The sequence below is a fragment of the Oreochromis aureus genome, linkage group 2 (assembly GCF_013358895.1).
Source record: "Oreochromis aureus strain Israel breed Guangdong linkage group 2, ZZ_aureus, whole genome shotgun sequence".
Taxonomy (NCBI): Eukaryota; Metazoa; Chordata; class Actinopteri; order Cichliformes; family Cichlidae; genus Oreochromis; species Oreochromis aureus.
The window spans coordinates 11,558,329-11,574,820 of record NC_052943.1 but is presented as its reverse complement, the minus strand read 5'-3'; the positions used below and the strand labels follow the sequence as shown (position 1 = coordinate 11,574,820).

Below are 16,492 nucleotides of genomic sequence, written 5' to 3'. Positions count from 1 at the left end.
TCCTTTTCAGCTTTCCACATATACGGAAAGAACTGTCTTAGAGGTTTATCGGAAGCCAATTGTGACTGTTAACTCCTTGATGTACATGCCATTTAATAAAGTATGCTGACTTTGTCAGCGCACACTGAACAAGGAGGAGACATGGAAGTTGTGCTTGGATTGATGGTGATTCTACTGGGAGTGTCTCATGGTAAACTGTTTTTTTTTAAATCTCATTTTAATCATAATAATATGCTATATATCAGCAATGTGCTTTCAAGTAATACTTAAGCAAAAATGCATAAATTCTCACATTGTTCTCTGGGATGTTAAAGAAGCTCAAATACTTGTTCTTTATTTATTTCATTTCTTTTAATAAATTCATGTAAGAATCTACTGGCTACATCTGCAGTTTATGTTACTTCACATTTTTTCTTTTTACATTTTTTATTATTAGTGGTAAAGTACTGAGACTGAGTTGTGTTCTTGTTCTCTATTCTTTTTATATAAAAACCCTCCATACAAACTACCTTGAGGTTAAAAAAATAGCATTTTTGCTCTGTCTAATGTGTCTTCTATAGACTTGATTTCAGTGTTTTAGTCCTAATGGCCAACAGATCTTACAGCGTTTGCTTTGGATTCAACTGTGGAGGATCTGTTTGACTGTATTTCTATGGTGAACATATTGCTGGGATAACATGGGAGTACATAATGGTTGTGTTCTTGAGCCTCTATTACTCAGTGAGAATTCTAAGAGGCAAAGTTCTAAGAAGAAAGTGAGAATTCTTAAGTAAAGTTCAGATTTCTAAGAACCGGGATAGAATCCGGGATGAAATCCAGAATTCTGATGTAAAAGTGTGAATTCTATTTGTCAAGATTCCAAGAATAACATGAGAATTCTAAGACAACAATCAGTATTCTGATGAAATAGTAAGAGTTCTCCTCTCCATGTGTGGCGCTAACCACGAGCTGCAGCATGCAGACACCATGTGTGCTAGCAAAAAAGTAGCTGGGTGGAGACCCAAACTGCAAAAACTGTACCCTCCATAGTTCACCACCAGAGGGTGCAAAAGAGCAAAATCTGGACATACAGCCCAACAAATTATCAAATGCAAAAGACTGTTACATGACATGTATGTTTTAAAAACCAAAGAGTGCTCTGGATCTGGTCCAGTGGACAGGGCTGTGCCAGGTGGCATTTGTGCAGGTAAAAAAGGCTGTCTGTGGGGAGCCGCTGGAATTCAGGGTCACATGATCCAGCCCTAATCATATGCTTTAGCAAAAAGGAAAGTTTTAAGCCTAATTTTAAAAGTAGAGATAGAGTCTGTCTCCTGAATCCAAATTGGAATCACTATAAGACAGAGGAGCACATTACAAGCCTGATACTTGCAAACCTAAAAATTTCAGTAAACTTAAAAAGTTTTACATGGAAACAACTGTGGTAGTTTCTGTGTAATAAGCAGGACACAGCGCTGCAAAATGCAAAACTGCCTGTTTCTATTTAATAACATATGAATAACCTATTAAAGTTTGTATATAAGAATAGAATAGAATAGAATAGAATAGAATAGAATAGAATAGAATGGAATAGAATAGAATAGAATACTGAAACTCCTACAAAATGTAAATCAAAATTTTATCCTCAATATATGTTGAACTGGTTATTTTGTGGCATTAAATTCTGGCAGAGTAAAAACTTATGAGATGCCCACCCAGCTGGGTATGTCCATGTACATTCATACATCTTGGTGTTCATAGATCTAGCTGTCGATTGTATTTTTAGGGCAGAATAAGAAGAGGTATTCAAAAAAAAAGGTCAGTGCAGCCTCAGTGTCTATAAAAGCCCTGGACCACACATACAGTTCCATCTCTGCTCTGTAATGCAGGAAGTACCCATACACGGGTCTTTTTTTCACAGATGAGCTTTTCTCACTTCCAGCTGAGCACTTACATGTTACTGTCTTAGCCTGTGCTGCTATGTGCATCTATTCAAATGTAAGTAAGCTAATTACATCCTTCTTTTCCCTGACGAAACACAGATTTTCTTGATTCTATTTTTATTCATGTTCACCATCACTCTTTGTTCTTACTGAGCTTAAATACGAAAGTTAAGATTTGTAATGTTTGCTTCCATTGCAGAATCATGCCGTGTTTATTTATTTATTTATATGTTTATTTATTTTACTATATTCACAGTGACATTTCAACTCTTCTTATGTTATTACACAATTTTTCTATCCACAGGTGACTTACCACTGGAAATATAAATTTACACTAGTTTAATTTGTGCTTGCTAACCAAATACTTGTGAGTTGTGTAGCTGAAATTCTCATATTGAATTCAGCCTCTTTTGGTAGATAAAAGGCTTCTTTGTTTGTTGGACAGCATTGCCTCAATGTTTGATGTTGTGCTAATGATTTGCATCCTTTTAATAAGCTGCTTTTTCACAGGTTGCTTACATTTTATTCTTTCTACATCATTTTGCTCCCTTCCTTTCAGAAAGCAAACTCTGCAAACCTACAAACATAAAACGACATCTGTCACGGACATCCTGTAAAGACTCTTATGCAATAAAGCTCTCACCACAGGAACGTCTAGACTATTTGTGACTTAACTTATCACTTCAGATGTTGCACGTTTTTTCTCAAAAGTAAACGTGCAGAAAAAATAGTGTGTGCCTGACACACATTTGAAAGTGTGTATTGTCTAGATTCAGTTTTGTGTATTTAATTACAACAGCAAGGGGAAAATTGTTTATTCGCATTTGATGGATATTTCTTGAAATCAGGCCTCTATAACACGCAGACACGCAGTTTATTTCCTGCTGTTGTGAAAATAACCTGTCTATATCATCTCCCATTTACTGTTTCCTGTCAGTTAGGACTCAGGTTTGCAGCAGATTTACACCCAGATTTGTACATAATTTTCTAGAATCTTTGAAAGATTGAAACCACAGTGTGGGTGAATGAAGAGCATGGAACAGTTTTTTATCATTGTGCTATTAGCAGGAGGAACTCAAGGTAAGATTGTCCTCATAAAGAAGCCAAACATTCACATTTGTAGTGAATAATTTCACCTCATGTTCTATTAAATGTGTTTTTTCCAGCTCTCATTCCAGTTGATGAGACTACATGTGACCTCAGGACGAGCACATGTCCATGCTCTCCTCTTCTTGAAGGAACTGTGTATGTCCAAGTGATGACTGATGCTAGTGGCCGTGAAGTGACATGTTTGAAGATGCTTCCCACCGTGAATATAATTGTGTTCAATCTGAAGAAAGAAACAATAACAATAGACAAAGAATTTAACAACAGACTGCAGTTTCTAATCAGGAATGGGACAATCAAGATCACAAACCTGAGGAGGAATGATTCAGGTCAATATAACATTGAGGTCTTTAATTCAGGTGGAGTCCGAGAGAAAAACATTAATTTCACCCTGGATGTTAAAGGCAATGACAAAGTTGAAAGCAAGTTATGTAAGTTACTCTTTATTGAATAGTGTTGATGTTATTATAACGATAATCAGACATGTAAGCATCATGTGGCAGTAGAACTGTTAAACACAGTACACATCACTTGTGCAACAAATGATAGAAGCAGAAATGGAAAAAAAACACATGGAAAGAAAGATGCAAGTGTACAGTGAACAGAACAGAACAGAGTATATGCTGATATAGTATTTGTCTATGTAGAGGTATTTTTAGTTATTTAGCCACACATGGGCTGCTATTGGTTTTTATGATATAATCATCTTTTATTTCCCAGTAACTACCACCTAAACTTTAAAGGCACACTGAAACTTTCCACTTGGTGACGGAATATTCTTAGCTGCACTAAATGACCATATTAACCCGTGACATGTATGCATTATAATAGAAGAAGAAGAATCCTTTTATTGTCATTATGTGAACGGAATCTTGTTTGGTAGCTCTCGGCACAGAAAAGAAGGGACACTTAGCTCACCCTTTATACATACACACCCTATATACATATATATGCTGTACATACATATAACCCCCCCCCACACACATACACACATACACACATATATATATATACACACACACACATATAAGATCAAAGAAGACACTATTAAAAGCACACCGTCATACTAAGACAGGGGACACTTTCTGTTGTCAGTCTGTAGAAGTTCATAAGAGGCAGAGAAGAGAGTCCAGTCCGTTTTAGCTTCCTGGGGAATAAGAGCCTTTGTTTTGCTTTCATCACAAGGTGTGATGTGTTCAGGAACCGGGTCAGGTCAGATGATGACCTGTTTCATATTGGGATCTTCTATGTTGCAAACAGGGTTGACAACATATTTTACATTTACTTTGAATTTTCATTGTAGTCAAAGTCAAATAAAAACATGTAGGTAATACGTCATCATACCTTGGTTCATAAGTTAGTAAAGTCATAGTCAAGTACTTTTAAGTTAATTTTTTTTCAATAAAAATTATAATGTCATAAAAAATTAACATATTTAATTTATCACATTATCTAAACTGTTGTTATAACGTAATAGTAACTTTAAAACAATGTTAATAATGTCTAACGCATTTATAAATATTATAGAAGTTTGTTGAGCTCATGGGTAGACAGGCAGGGTGGAGGAGGAACCTGGAGGGCCACGCTACACATTTGAGTGTTTTCCCCCATTGTTCCAGTTTTCTTTCACCATCGCTTTATTTAGTTTAGTCACTAAAGTTACTTGATTAGTTTTAGAAAAAGATTGACGTAAAATACATCAACTCACAACCCTGCACCTTCAGAAACAAGGTTTAAGGGCAGTGTGTGGGGTTTGTGCCCAAGTGTTTATATATTTAGAGTTAGTTAACCATAATAATAACAAGTCTTACCAAAAATTACACTTGAATAAATTGTAAGTACTGTACTCATAATTATCAGTGTTCTCTTCTCTCAGCACACAGTTTTCCTTACCTGAGGATAGTCTTTGCTGCACTGGGATCTCCCCTGATAGCAGTGTCGTGCTGCGTTGTGTATCGGGAACTGAAGCATCTTAAGAAGACTTCTAACAAGGCGGCCCATGATCAAAAGAGGTTGATAGACGATTACATAATTTCAGTGAATACCATCATTTGATGGGTAATTGTAAAAGTCTTTGTTTTGCTATAACTGTTTTTTTTTCTTTCACAGCCTCAGGTGTGAAACAGAGAATATAAACCTTAAGTGTGAGTCTGAGCTTTAGTGAGCTGACCTCCCTCATAATCAGCACTGGACACTGAACTGAGGATCAATGAAAATGAAAACAGTTAGGAGGTGACTGTGGAAGTTTCATACTGTATCAAAAACAATTTAAAAATGTTATGCTTGCAGCTTTGTAATCATATTTTGGAGACCAGATAAGAATATACAGTCATGTATATTATCCTGATTCAAAATTCCTTAAATAACAATAAAAACTTTGTAAATGAATGGGAAATGTCTATTTCAGTGAGTTAGTAGGTATTTATTGCTGTAGTTAGAAATATATTAAAAGATATATCAAACCTTGTGTTTTTTGGCTTTATCATTTTAGTGTCTTTGAATGAACTTTAAAAAATTTGAAAATAAATATAACTGTTTTAATTATAACTAATAGGGCTGCATATTCATCAGTGTGGATCTGACTCTAGGGACACTGACTGGATAAAATGAAGATGGACTCTTTGTGGGAAAGCTGCACGTGTCCCTGCAGCTTGTATGTTGACCATTGTCTGCGTTTCACTTCCTTCATATAGTAGCGGTGTAAAATGAACATATCTCCTCATATGGTGAGACCTCAGGGTGAAACTGAAGCTCTCAGTGTTGCTAAAATATTCTCAAACTTCTACATTGTTTCACACGTCTATTTTCTCATGCAACTGAAGAACATTGTCATTGTTTTAATGAAGTTGACTGAGTGAATTATGACATGACACAAAAGCTTTCTCCAATTTATTTCACCACTTTGTAAGTGGTGCTAATGAATAATTATGATTAATAATTCAATTTTTAAAAAAGCTTTAACTTTATTGTTATATTTATATGTTCACTGTTTTTTAAGGTAAAATGTAGGTAAAATCTAATTCTTATACAGCGCACATAACTCAACTTACTGTCAAACAAGAGGACCTTCATATGACTATGATTGAATCTGTGGAAATGCTGTATGCCAAAAACAGAAACATGTATTTCTGCACTTAAAAATATGTCAAACAGAATCATTAGTTATGATTTTGCAGTAGAAATGATGCTATGAGGAAGAGAGACCCTATTGCTATGCAAACAATATAACAACATTACTTTTAACTTCTGGACAAACATATTGGTAGGTGTGAGGTTTCTCTCTGCTGGTTCATAAAGGCATTGCATTCAAGCATTTACACTTTTATGCTTTAACAGTAAAGGGTCAGCACTAGTTACTTTGGCTGAGATGGCAGGAGCTTTTTAGGTTATTTTGTCCAGTAGCTGTAGTTTTAATTATGTCATGGCATTGAATTTGCCCTTTTATGTCCTACTATAGGCAATACATTGGACAGAAATACTTCAACAGGCAAAGATGATTAAATTATATATAAAATAACAGAGAAATTCTTCAATCAATATGCAACTAAAGTAAAAAAGGCAATGAGGTATTTTCATTATTTGAGACGCGACTGTTGGTCTGTTCTTTAGTTTTGTTCTTTGGTTTCAATAAAAAATCTTCTTGTTCTGTACGTTTCTCATGTAAACACTTTATACTATCACGGTACTTTATGGGATTTTTTGTCATGAAAAAAAATTTGTGCTTGCTTTGGACTGAAATGTTGAGAATCTGTTTAATTGTATTTCTTTCACATTACATTGCTACATGCCAAAAGCATATTTTGTAATTTTGTGTATATTCTTCATTAATCAAAGATTTTAAATATGAAATGAAACAGTAGCACACAGTGTGTGTAAACACTTAGTGCCCAGCACACCTGCTTATCTGACCATTTCTGTTTGGCAGAGGTTTAAAGTGTTTTATTATTATTTATTTATTTTATTTTAGAGAGAGTTTAGAGATTAAAAATACAAAACCATAATTGATCTCATACTTATTTTGTCACCTAAACATATTTCTGTGATTGAACACTTTTTCCTAAAAGTGGATATTTTAGGAGTTAAATTTAGTCTTAAAACCTCTTGTAGTATACATGAAAAATGGTTTCCTCTATTATTCTCAGTCCGTCCCCCCGATTCTTTTTTTCTTGAAGGCTGAAAGGGGAACTAAAAACAATGTCACTTTCTTTTGTCCTCTTAGCGTATGAAAAGTAAAAAACTAGAACCAAAAACTAGAACCAATTCATCATAACCTGACATCGACATTTTCAACCGTTCTGCTTTCAGGCTGATCGCTACCAGGACACACTGGGGCTGCAGTGTAAGACACCACAATTGATCCTATACTTACTTTAACTGCATGTTTAACATGAAGATGCAGTTAAAGGAAACTTCAAAAGAGAAAAAGTTGCTGACTGGATCAGCACAGGCTGAACAGTGAGGAGAAATGGAAGCTGTAGTTGGACTGTTGTTGATGTTTCTTGGAGTCTCTCATCGTGAGCTACTACACTTTCATGTGTTCCTTCATTAATACGTAATACTTGTATATGTTAATATGTTTTGAAGCCACAGGAATCAGTACAGTCAATTAGATACATTTGAAAAAACCTAAATTCAGCTAAAAATGTGTTGAATACTTTTTCTGAATGTTGCTTGGTTTAATTTAAATATTAATGCCTTATTAAGTAAACACAGCCATGCTGTAGCTTCAGTGAAACAGACAAACAATATCCACATAAAAAAATCTATTTCTGTTTTATGTTAACATTTGCAAATGCTGCCACAGCCCTTCTGGTATTGACTAACCACTTAAATTTGATATAATTTTGCTTCTGTTGACTTTTTCATTTGCAGGTGTGGAAAATTAGTGTGAATGGAGAATGGAGCTCAGTGTTACGGAGCTTTGGGAGGAACTTTGGATGTTTAGCTAATGAACAGCACCTTAGAAAAATTATTTCAAAAATATTAATGTGAAAGATAATAAGGTTATTTCTAATGGCATAGCACACAGGTATCTCTTTTGTCCCAGTAATGGAACATTTAGCATCAATAACCTGAGCAGGAATGACAGTGCTAAAAATATCCTTCCAACCTTTGATTCAGATGGAAGAATACCAGGCGTGTTTTTCAAGGTAAATGTTGGGAAATGGAGCCTTTGATAGATGTAAATGCAACATTGTTTTGGTAATCTATATAATATAGTGTACATAATTTCAGGTACATATATTTTGTGCATTCCCTGTTCTGAATTAGAAGACTACAAACAATGATAATCTGTATAATGTATCCTTCATGTACCTCTTAATCTTTGAATTTAGATGTTTTCAGTTTCATTGCCACAGATGTATAAAACCAAGCACCTAGCCATGTAGACTGCCTCTGCTCACTGAATTTGTGTATGTTACTGTAACAGGATGCTACCTTTTAAGATATTTCTCCTCCTAGATATTCTATGTTCAACTGTAAGTGATATTATTGCAAAGTGAGCTCACTGCCCCACTCCTCCCCTGCATCTGACCCAGGGACCACACCTCTGCCACTTCTTACAATACTGTGATGATTGCAGCAGTTCCTGATTCTCCGTGAATAGTACTCATGGCAGTTGATCGGTGCTCATGATACTGGGCGTTTGGCTTAGGCAATGGTGGTAATTTCGGTCACTATGTAACTGTACTATTTATAAGGTAGGAAACATTTAGTCAGCTGAGAATGAAGAAGTCACTTAAATGAGCGATGAGATGTTTCTCTCATTGGAAATTAATTTTGGCAACAATAACAACCACTCAAACCAACAATCATTCTAAACACCAATTCTTAATTCTTTTTTTATGTTCAAAGCTGTTCAAAAGTGTCTGCTTCCCTCGTGGATGTAAATATGATGTATTAGATACTAAAACAAATTAAAAATGAAACTAAAATAAGATATAACAAGAATTCACTTCAGATTAGATACAAACATGACTGCTGTTAAACTGCACTAAACTAAACTTTATTAGTCTACTGCCATCACGGGAAGGATAGTGTTATTTTGTTACAGATGTAGAAAATAGTCCAATGACAGTATGAATAATGATAAAAAAAAGTCTGTGGAAGCTGTGTGAGGTTCCTTTTATTTCTGCTAAGTAATGAATATGTTAGTTTTGCTTCTGTTTTTAATGTGATGAGCTTTTTAAAAGAGGCTGATCAGGAGCCATTTCTGACTATTAACTGCTGTCTGCATGTCATCAAACAATGAAAGCAGTGGTTGGATTTATGGTGATTCTACTGGGGGTGTCTCATGGTAAGCTGTTCTGGGTTTTTCATGTGGCATTTTATAAAAATGATAATTAATAATATGTTGTTTATCACCAATGTGTTTTGTAGCAATACGATTTTTTAAAATCAGTACATAAAGTTGGACATTGTCCTTAGGGGCGTTAAAGGACCTGTACTAATACTTGAGAAAAAAAAAAGCTCTTGCATTTCTTTTCTTTACTTCTTTTTTGGCTACAGCTTTAATTTGTGAACATTTGAGCAGAGCTTTAGTTTGTTTTTTGCCTTTTCACCACTTTAATTATCAGTGACTCTGGAAAAAAGGGAGAGTAGCAACTATGCTCACTATAATGGTCTTCCATAGACATGATTTCAGTGTTGTTTTAAGTGCCAACAGATTGTACTGTGGAGGATCTGTTTAACTGTTTTTCTTTGTTCTTCACCTATTTGTAATGTTAGAAACATTACTGTGGTAACTTTGAGAGTATATTATCGATTAAAATTGTGTGCTCTTGAGACTCTATTACCTGCACCTTGAAAAATTACCTATTTAGAGTGAAATAATCAGAGCTCGTGTACTCATGGCAGTAGTGTTATTAAAAATAACTTGATACATTTCATAATTTTATACACAGCTAATCAAAACACTGGATTATCCAAAAATAACAATTTCGTATTAAGTAATAACATGGTAAAAAAAACAAAAACATTTTAATAGGTAAAAGTCTTCACATCAATTAATTTGGGTCTGCTGAAAATATTAATTTATTATATTATTATTATATTATTAATTAATTTTATTGTGACTTATTTGGCAGAAACTAAAGAATCACAAATGTTTTTCTTTTTAATGTTTCAAACTTTGCAGGTGTGGGAACTTACTGTGATGGCAGACAGGATGGAGCTCAGTGTTATGGAGCTTTGGGAGGAACTGTGGACATCCAGCTGATGGACAGCACCTCAGAAATACCTAGATACCAACTGTTAAAGAATTCATTAAAAATACTATATGTGAGAGAGAAAATGATTCTCTCTAATACCATAAAACATAGATCTGTCTTTTTTCCTAGTAATGGAACATTTAGGATCAATAACTTGAGCAGGACAGACAGTGGTAATTATACCTTTCAAACCTTTGATTCAAATGGAAGATCATCAGGCGAGCGGACTTTAGGGTTGTTTTTTCAAGGTAAATGTTGTAAAATAAGTGATTAATAGATGCAAATTATACACTGTTTTCGTAATCTATATATCTCACAACATTTCAGATACATATAGTTTGTGCATTCTCTGTTCTCTATTGGGAGAGTATAAGCAATGATCTGCAAACTTTACAGTTGTTTAGTCAAGATAAATTTTTTCACCTATTGGGAAATGACAGCAACCAATTTAACATTGTTTTGGTAAGATATATATCTCCACATTATCTCCACAGATTCTGATGTAAAATCTAAGCTCATCTGTGTGTGTTTCTCTCAGCTCCCGTGTCCTCTGTCCTGCTGGTCTCTGAGTGTCTGTCCCAGGGAGAGATGAGGGTGTCCTGCTCCTCTGAGGGAGGGGACAGTCCTCAGTACAGCTGGACTCTGGATGGACGCACACTGACAGATGCTGAGCTCCTTCCTGGAAATATTAAGACTAACATCATCACTCTGAAACAGCACGTCTCAGGACATCTGGTCTGCTCAGTCGAAAACCTCGTTAGTAAAGTCTCCAAAGAACAGAGGATATCTACCTGTGGTGAGTGAAAAAAGTGATAGTTACAACTTTGACAATTACATTACTTTTACATTTGTGAGAAATTATCTTTTTTTTTGCTCATAGGCTTCATTTTCATCAACTGCACTTCAGTCAATGGGACACAAGTATCAGGGTGGGTGTATGAAGCCAATAACACCCTGTGCATTGAATCAACAAGTGAACCTACCACAACCACACAAACTGCAGTGGGTAAGAGGAATGACCCATGGCACAGTGGAAACTGAAAAAACAGCTAGATGCATTGATGTCATTTTCTCCGTTCTTCATTTCATGTTTATTGACTTAATCATGTTGTTTTGTTATGTCTTCTTTCTATGAAATAGGAAATTTGCCACTGATCAGTGGTGTTCTCTCAACACTTATAATTTTCTTAGTTGTGGTTGGAACAGCAATCTGTGCTCAACGGAAAAAGCAAAACAGCAAAGCAAAAGGTACAAAAATTCTTTTCCCTTACTCACTTTTCTGAAATTGCTTTTTTTTTTTTTTTTATAAATATACAATATTTCTGTTATATGTCACTTAAATATTGTTAAGCAGCCACAGTTAACTTTAAAAAGAAAAAATCTCAACAGCTTAACAAAATCCACCATAAAGTCTAAAGCTCAAAAATGAAGTTTCATACAAAGTGCAACTATTCCGTTAATCATTCATTGATTATTTTTAAAGCCACCCCTCCTTCTTACTCTGCAGAGGAAGAAAATGACCAGGAAGAAATCTTTGCTGATCTCAGGGTCGTGAAACGGCAGGCGAAACAACTGGAGAAAAGAGCGGAGCTAGAGTTTGGCCAAGTCAAGTATTCAAAGCGTCCTCGGCAGACTGAACCAACAGGAGATGATTGTTTGTATGTTAACGTCCATAAATTCAGGTGATTTAAGTGTTCAGTGCTTTTACACAGACTGCATCACAGAAGATCCATGGAGAGAAGAGCTGATGTTAAAATGTCTGAAGGTCTTTTATTTAATGTGATTTCCCATCAGAAAAATGTAAAAAGCTAATACTTACTGATTTATTTTACTTTCATCTGTATTATACCAGAGGGATACACATGTATTCTTTTATGATCTCTTGATTTACAGATAGTATGTTACATAAACACTGTGAGTGTTTTCTGCTTTTATATTCTGCAGACACTCTAATACAGGGGTCTCAAACTCAATTTAGCTGGGGGCCGCTGGAGGCAGAGTCTGGGTCAGGCTGGGCCGCATTAGGTTTTCCACAAGAAAGGCATGATTAAAAAATTCCAATCTTCTCAAATCTCTTTATTATTTTTTTTAACACAAAATAAGATGAAAAATAAATAAACAAATTAAGAATTAATAAGAAAATAAATCAATCTGTAATACATAAATAAAATAATAATAAGATATTTTTAGTCAGTGAACTTATGTGTTTTTTTCAGTCTTCTATATCTGCTGTATTTAGATTCAAATGTCTGTATTAACAGTTCTATAACCTTCTTCTGAACATGAATGGAACACTGTAGAAAATGAACTGTTCTTCTGAACATGGCTTCTCTTACTCCTTGCTGCTAGAGACCTGGCAGCGTTTCCTCTCGCATAGCCGAGCCAGATTTGGCCTGAGGGAGGAAGCAGTTGAGACCCTCAGTATGTCTTGAAGATGATCATCCGTAAGTCTGGACCTGTACTTGGACTTATTGAAGTTCAAAGTGGAGAAGAGCTTTTCGCACAAGTATGTGCTACCAAAAAGGCACATGGTCCGCTTGAACATTCGGGAAAGCCGAGGGAAACTAGGGCTCAATTCTCTCAAAAGTTGTCCAAGCTTGTCTGCTTTTCCATTCACCTCCCTGAACTTCGCTTTGAGTTCAGAGTTGCACTGCAGCTCAATGAGCTCCGTTTGAAGCACAGAAGGGGCATCTTGCACATCAAAGGAGAAGGGGTCCACAAAAATTTGAAAGGTGGCTCTGTGTGTCTTGAAGTCAGCAAATCTGTGATCAAATTCCTCCTGTAGCCTCAAAATGACATCAACATACTTGTCACCACTGAATGGTGTGCCTGCATCCACGAGTGCCTTGCATGCTGGGAAATGGCAAAGGTTTGTCAGAGGGAGCTGGGCTTTCCATAGCGCAAGTTTTGTGGAGAATGCTCTCACGTTGTCATAGGCAGCACTGACAAGTTGCCCCTGGCCTTGTTTAGTACATTAAGCTCATGTGTTATATCAACAAGAAAAGCTAGGTCCATGAGCCATTTGGGATCACTTAGCACAGGAAGACTAACTCCATCCTTCTCCATGAAGGCTTTCACTTCTGCTCTCAACTCAAAAAATCTCTTTAATACATTTCCCCTGCTGAGCCAATGTACCTCAGTGAAGTAGAGCACATCCCCATATTCTGACTCCATTTCCTCTAAAAAAGCACGGAACCTTCGGTGCTTTAAGCCCCTGGATCTGATTTGGTTGATGCATTTCACAACAATAGACATCACATTGTCAAACTTCAGGCATTTGCTGCAAAGGACCTGCTGATGGATAATGCAGTGCAGAGCAATGGCCTCCTCCACGCCTTCCTCTTCCAGTTTTTTTTGAACAAGTGCCACCAGTCCATTTTTCCTCCCTGTCATTGATGGCGCTCCATCTGTTGTTATTCCAACAAACCTCTTCCATGGCAAACCAACATTCTCAATGACATCACACAGCTTGTGAAATATCTCCTGAGCGGTGGTCTGGCCATGCATTGAAATTACTGTGAGCAGCTCCTCCATCACTTCAAAACTGTCATCAACACCACGGACACACATTGCGAGCTGGGCAGTGTCGGTGATGTCTGTTGTCTCATCAAGAGCGACTGAGTATACACTGAAACATTTGGCTTTCTCACACAGTTGGTCATAAATGTCATTTGACAGGTCAGAAATGCGATCTGCTACGGTGTTGGCAGAAAGGCTGATGTTGCTAAACTGACCTTTCTTTGCCGGACAGACTATATTTGCAGCCTGTAATATGCACTTTTTGACAAATTCACCTTCTGTGAATGGCTTTCCTGCTTTAGCAATCATCTCACTAACCACGTAGCTAGCTTCGACTGCTGCATTATTCTCTTTGGTTGCTTTCTTGAAGAAATCTTGCTGCCTCAGTAGATCTGTTTTAAGACTGGCAACCCGGTTCGCTCTCTCATCTCCCTGGGATTTTGCATACACCTCAGCATGTCTAGTTGTGTAATGACATTTCAAATTGTATTCCTTGTGCACTGCAACTTTCTCTGTGCAAATAAGACACGCCGGGGTGCCCCTGTGCTCAACAAAGAAATATTGCATTTCCCACTTTTCCTGAAATTGCCGGTGCTCATCACCAACCTTTCTCTTCACTGCAGGCTTTGAAAAAGACATGTTTGGGGCTATGTAACATTTATAATTCTACTTGGTGTCACTGTCGCATTGAAGTTTCAATCAAGCATTTAGCCGACGGACGTCTCAACGCATAGAGAACGTCATTTCCCCTTCTTTTTCTTGCAACCGTAGCACGGCGATCGGCGGATAAAAAGCGGTAGCAGTCTCCTTTGTTTTACGCTCGATGTTCATGTCTTTCATGATGACACGAACACCGTGGCATTTGCAGATGGTAGAAAGTACAGGGATAGCGAGCGCAAAAAAGGCGGCTGCTCACGGACTGTTAGCCGCCGGGCTGTTGTTACAGGAAAAAGAAGCGGAAATGACACCGTGACATATAACAAATAACATCACCTGTTTCTGATGTTAGTTGTTTTGACTGCTTTTACATTATATTGAAATATATGTAATGTTCATGTATGCTGCAATGCAAAGCGGAGTGATGCAAATAAAAACATCGACCCACAAATTACGGTGCGACCCTATACTTAGTCCGGGTTACCGGGGACTGTTATTGCCGATGAACAGGTGTCGCTATGTGACTGCAGACTAAATTGGGCTGCATTGAGTTCATTACTTTTCTTTTACCCCGCCGCCTATGCATCACAGAGTTAATATGAGGCCTCTCTCTGTGAAAAAATAACTAAAAATCCCACTGACGTGTGTATAAATCTATATACGTGTAATGTCCCGCTGTGCAGCAACTTAAAAAAAAACTAAACTTTTTTTGAAGTGTTGTGAACGCAGCGCGCTGGGGCGAATGTCCGCGTTTGCCCAATAGAAAGGAGGCAGCCAGCCAGGCACAGAAAAGAAAGAAGCACTCCAGGGCAATGCTGCTGTAACTTTTACTCATTGAGAAATGTTTCCTGCTTGCATCAAGCCCGGCTGATAGTCACCTGAGATCCATATCCCACCCGATTGGTAGGTTAGTTCAGCTCCGCACACAACACTGTAAAGTGTCATACATTATCAAACTCGCGGGCCGCACTAATATTAAATTTTCATATTAAGGTGGGGGCCAAAAACTATCGTCCTGCGGGCCGCAATTGGCCCGCGGGCCGCGAGTTTGAGACCCCTGCTATAGAACATTTTTATTTAGGAGTTTTTCTTTTTTCATGGGAACTTGACTAGTTTATGACTTGGTAGAAGTTGGACCAGATGATCCTTAAATTAGAAATAAATAAAGTAAAGTTTGTACAAATTTCAGTGCAGCAAAACCTTTAGACAGTGATAAAACATCCAGATATCAACATTTTACCTTTAGTCAATACATTTCCTCACAGATGTCTTACAAGAGACACTGATATTCAAATGACATTCTCAAGGGAAAGGTGTGTGAGTCACCATCTTTGTATTTGCTGCCATTTGGAGAATCACTTGAAAGAGACTGTGAGGTTTGCAATGCAGGACTCAAATGGACTTAATGGACAATTAATTTATTTAGAAGCTTCAAAACGTGCAACCAGCAATCCCAAAACTCGATACACAGCCTTGATGATCCAGATGCCAATGATTCTCTTGAAGAGGCTGCTCTCCACAGGTTTCTTTGCACAAGAGGAGAGGTGGTAAGTTTCTTCACAAGATAAGAAGAAGCAAAACAAACCAGGTAGACTCTTGAGAAGCTTTAATAAGGAGACCTGATGCTATCTTTTGAGGTGGTGTATCTTAGGACCATAAAAATTATGATAGTACAAAAAGGGGGGGTAATTCTTCAACAAATCAGTCTGAAGCAGTATTATTATTATTTTTTACCACAAGATGGTGCTATTAAGCAGCATTGTATTAATGTATTCACTGTGTTTTAGTGGCTTATCTGACATTATTGTAAAGAAGAGATCTTCAAGATTTGTACTATTAAAACTTTAAAGCTTTAAAGATGAACTGTAACTATTTTAATTGTATTTTTGTATATATTCTCACAAATCCTCCGTTTTTAAATATGAAAGCAATCATTTTAGTGAACAGTGTTTGTAAATAGTTATTTGTCAACATCTGGAGTGACCTATTCTTATTCAACAGAGACTGGAAATGTATTATTAATAAAAACTCAATCTGTAATACAGGGAAACTGATTTCTCTTTTAGCATAAACAATATG

The 16,492-nt window shown here is 36.7% G+C and overlaps 2 protein-coding genes across 3 annotated transcripts; both read left to right on the top strand.

The window, feature by feature from the left end:
* LOC120433025 lies at nucleotides 1-5,427 on the top strand. Its single transcript, XM_039598471.1, has 5 exons — nucleotides 1-190; nucleotides 2,911-2,999; nucleotides 3,086-3,457; nucleotides 4,903-5,038; nucleotides 5,136-5,427. Exons 2-5 carry the CDS (start codon nucleotides 2,945-2,947, stop codon nucleotides 5,185-5,187), a joined length of 615 nt encoding a protein of 204 aa, XP_039454405.1. The 5' UTR covers nucleotides 1-190; nucleotides 2,911-2,944; the 3' UTR covers nucleotides 5,188-5,427.
* A 3,694-nt stretch (nucleotides 5,428-9,121) lies between these two features.
* LOC120432814 (T-cell surface antigen CD2-like) lies at nucleotides 9,122-12,798 on the top strand. Of its 2 annotated transcripts, none has more exons than XM_039598031.1 (6): nucleotides 9,122-9,324; nucleotides 10,165-10,485; nucleotides 10,776-11,033; nucleotides 11,118-11,243; nucleotides 11,378-11,485; nucleotides 11,745-12,798. In XM_039598031.1, exons 1-6 carry the CDS (start codon nucleotides 9,276-9,278, stop codon nucleotides 11,921-11,923), a joined length of 1,041 nt encoding a protein of 346 aa, XP_039453965.1. In that variant the 5' UTR covers nucleotides 9,122-9,275; the 3' UTR covers nucleotides 11,924-12,798. The 2 variants fall into 2 exon arrangements, with proteins under 2 accessions (XP_039453965.1, XP_039453971.1); XM_039598037.1 differs by having other exon boundaries at nucleotides 9,123-9,324; nucleotides 10,165-10,410.
* The last annotated feature ends 3,694 nt before the right edge of the window (nucleotides 12,799-16,492 follow it).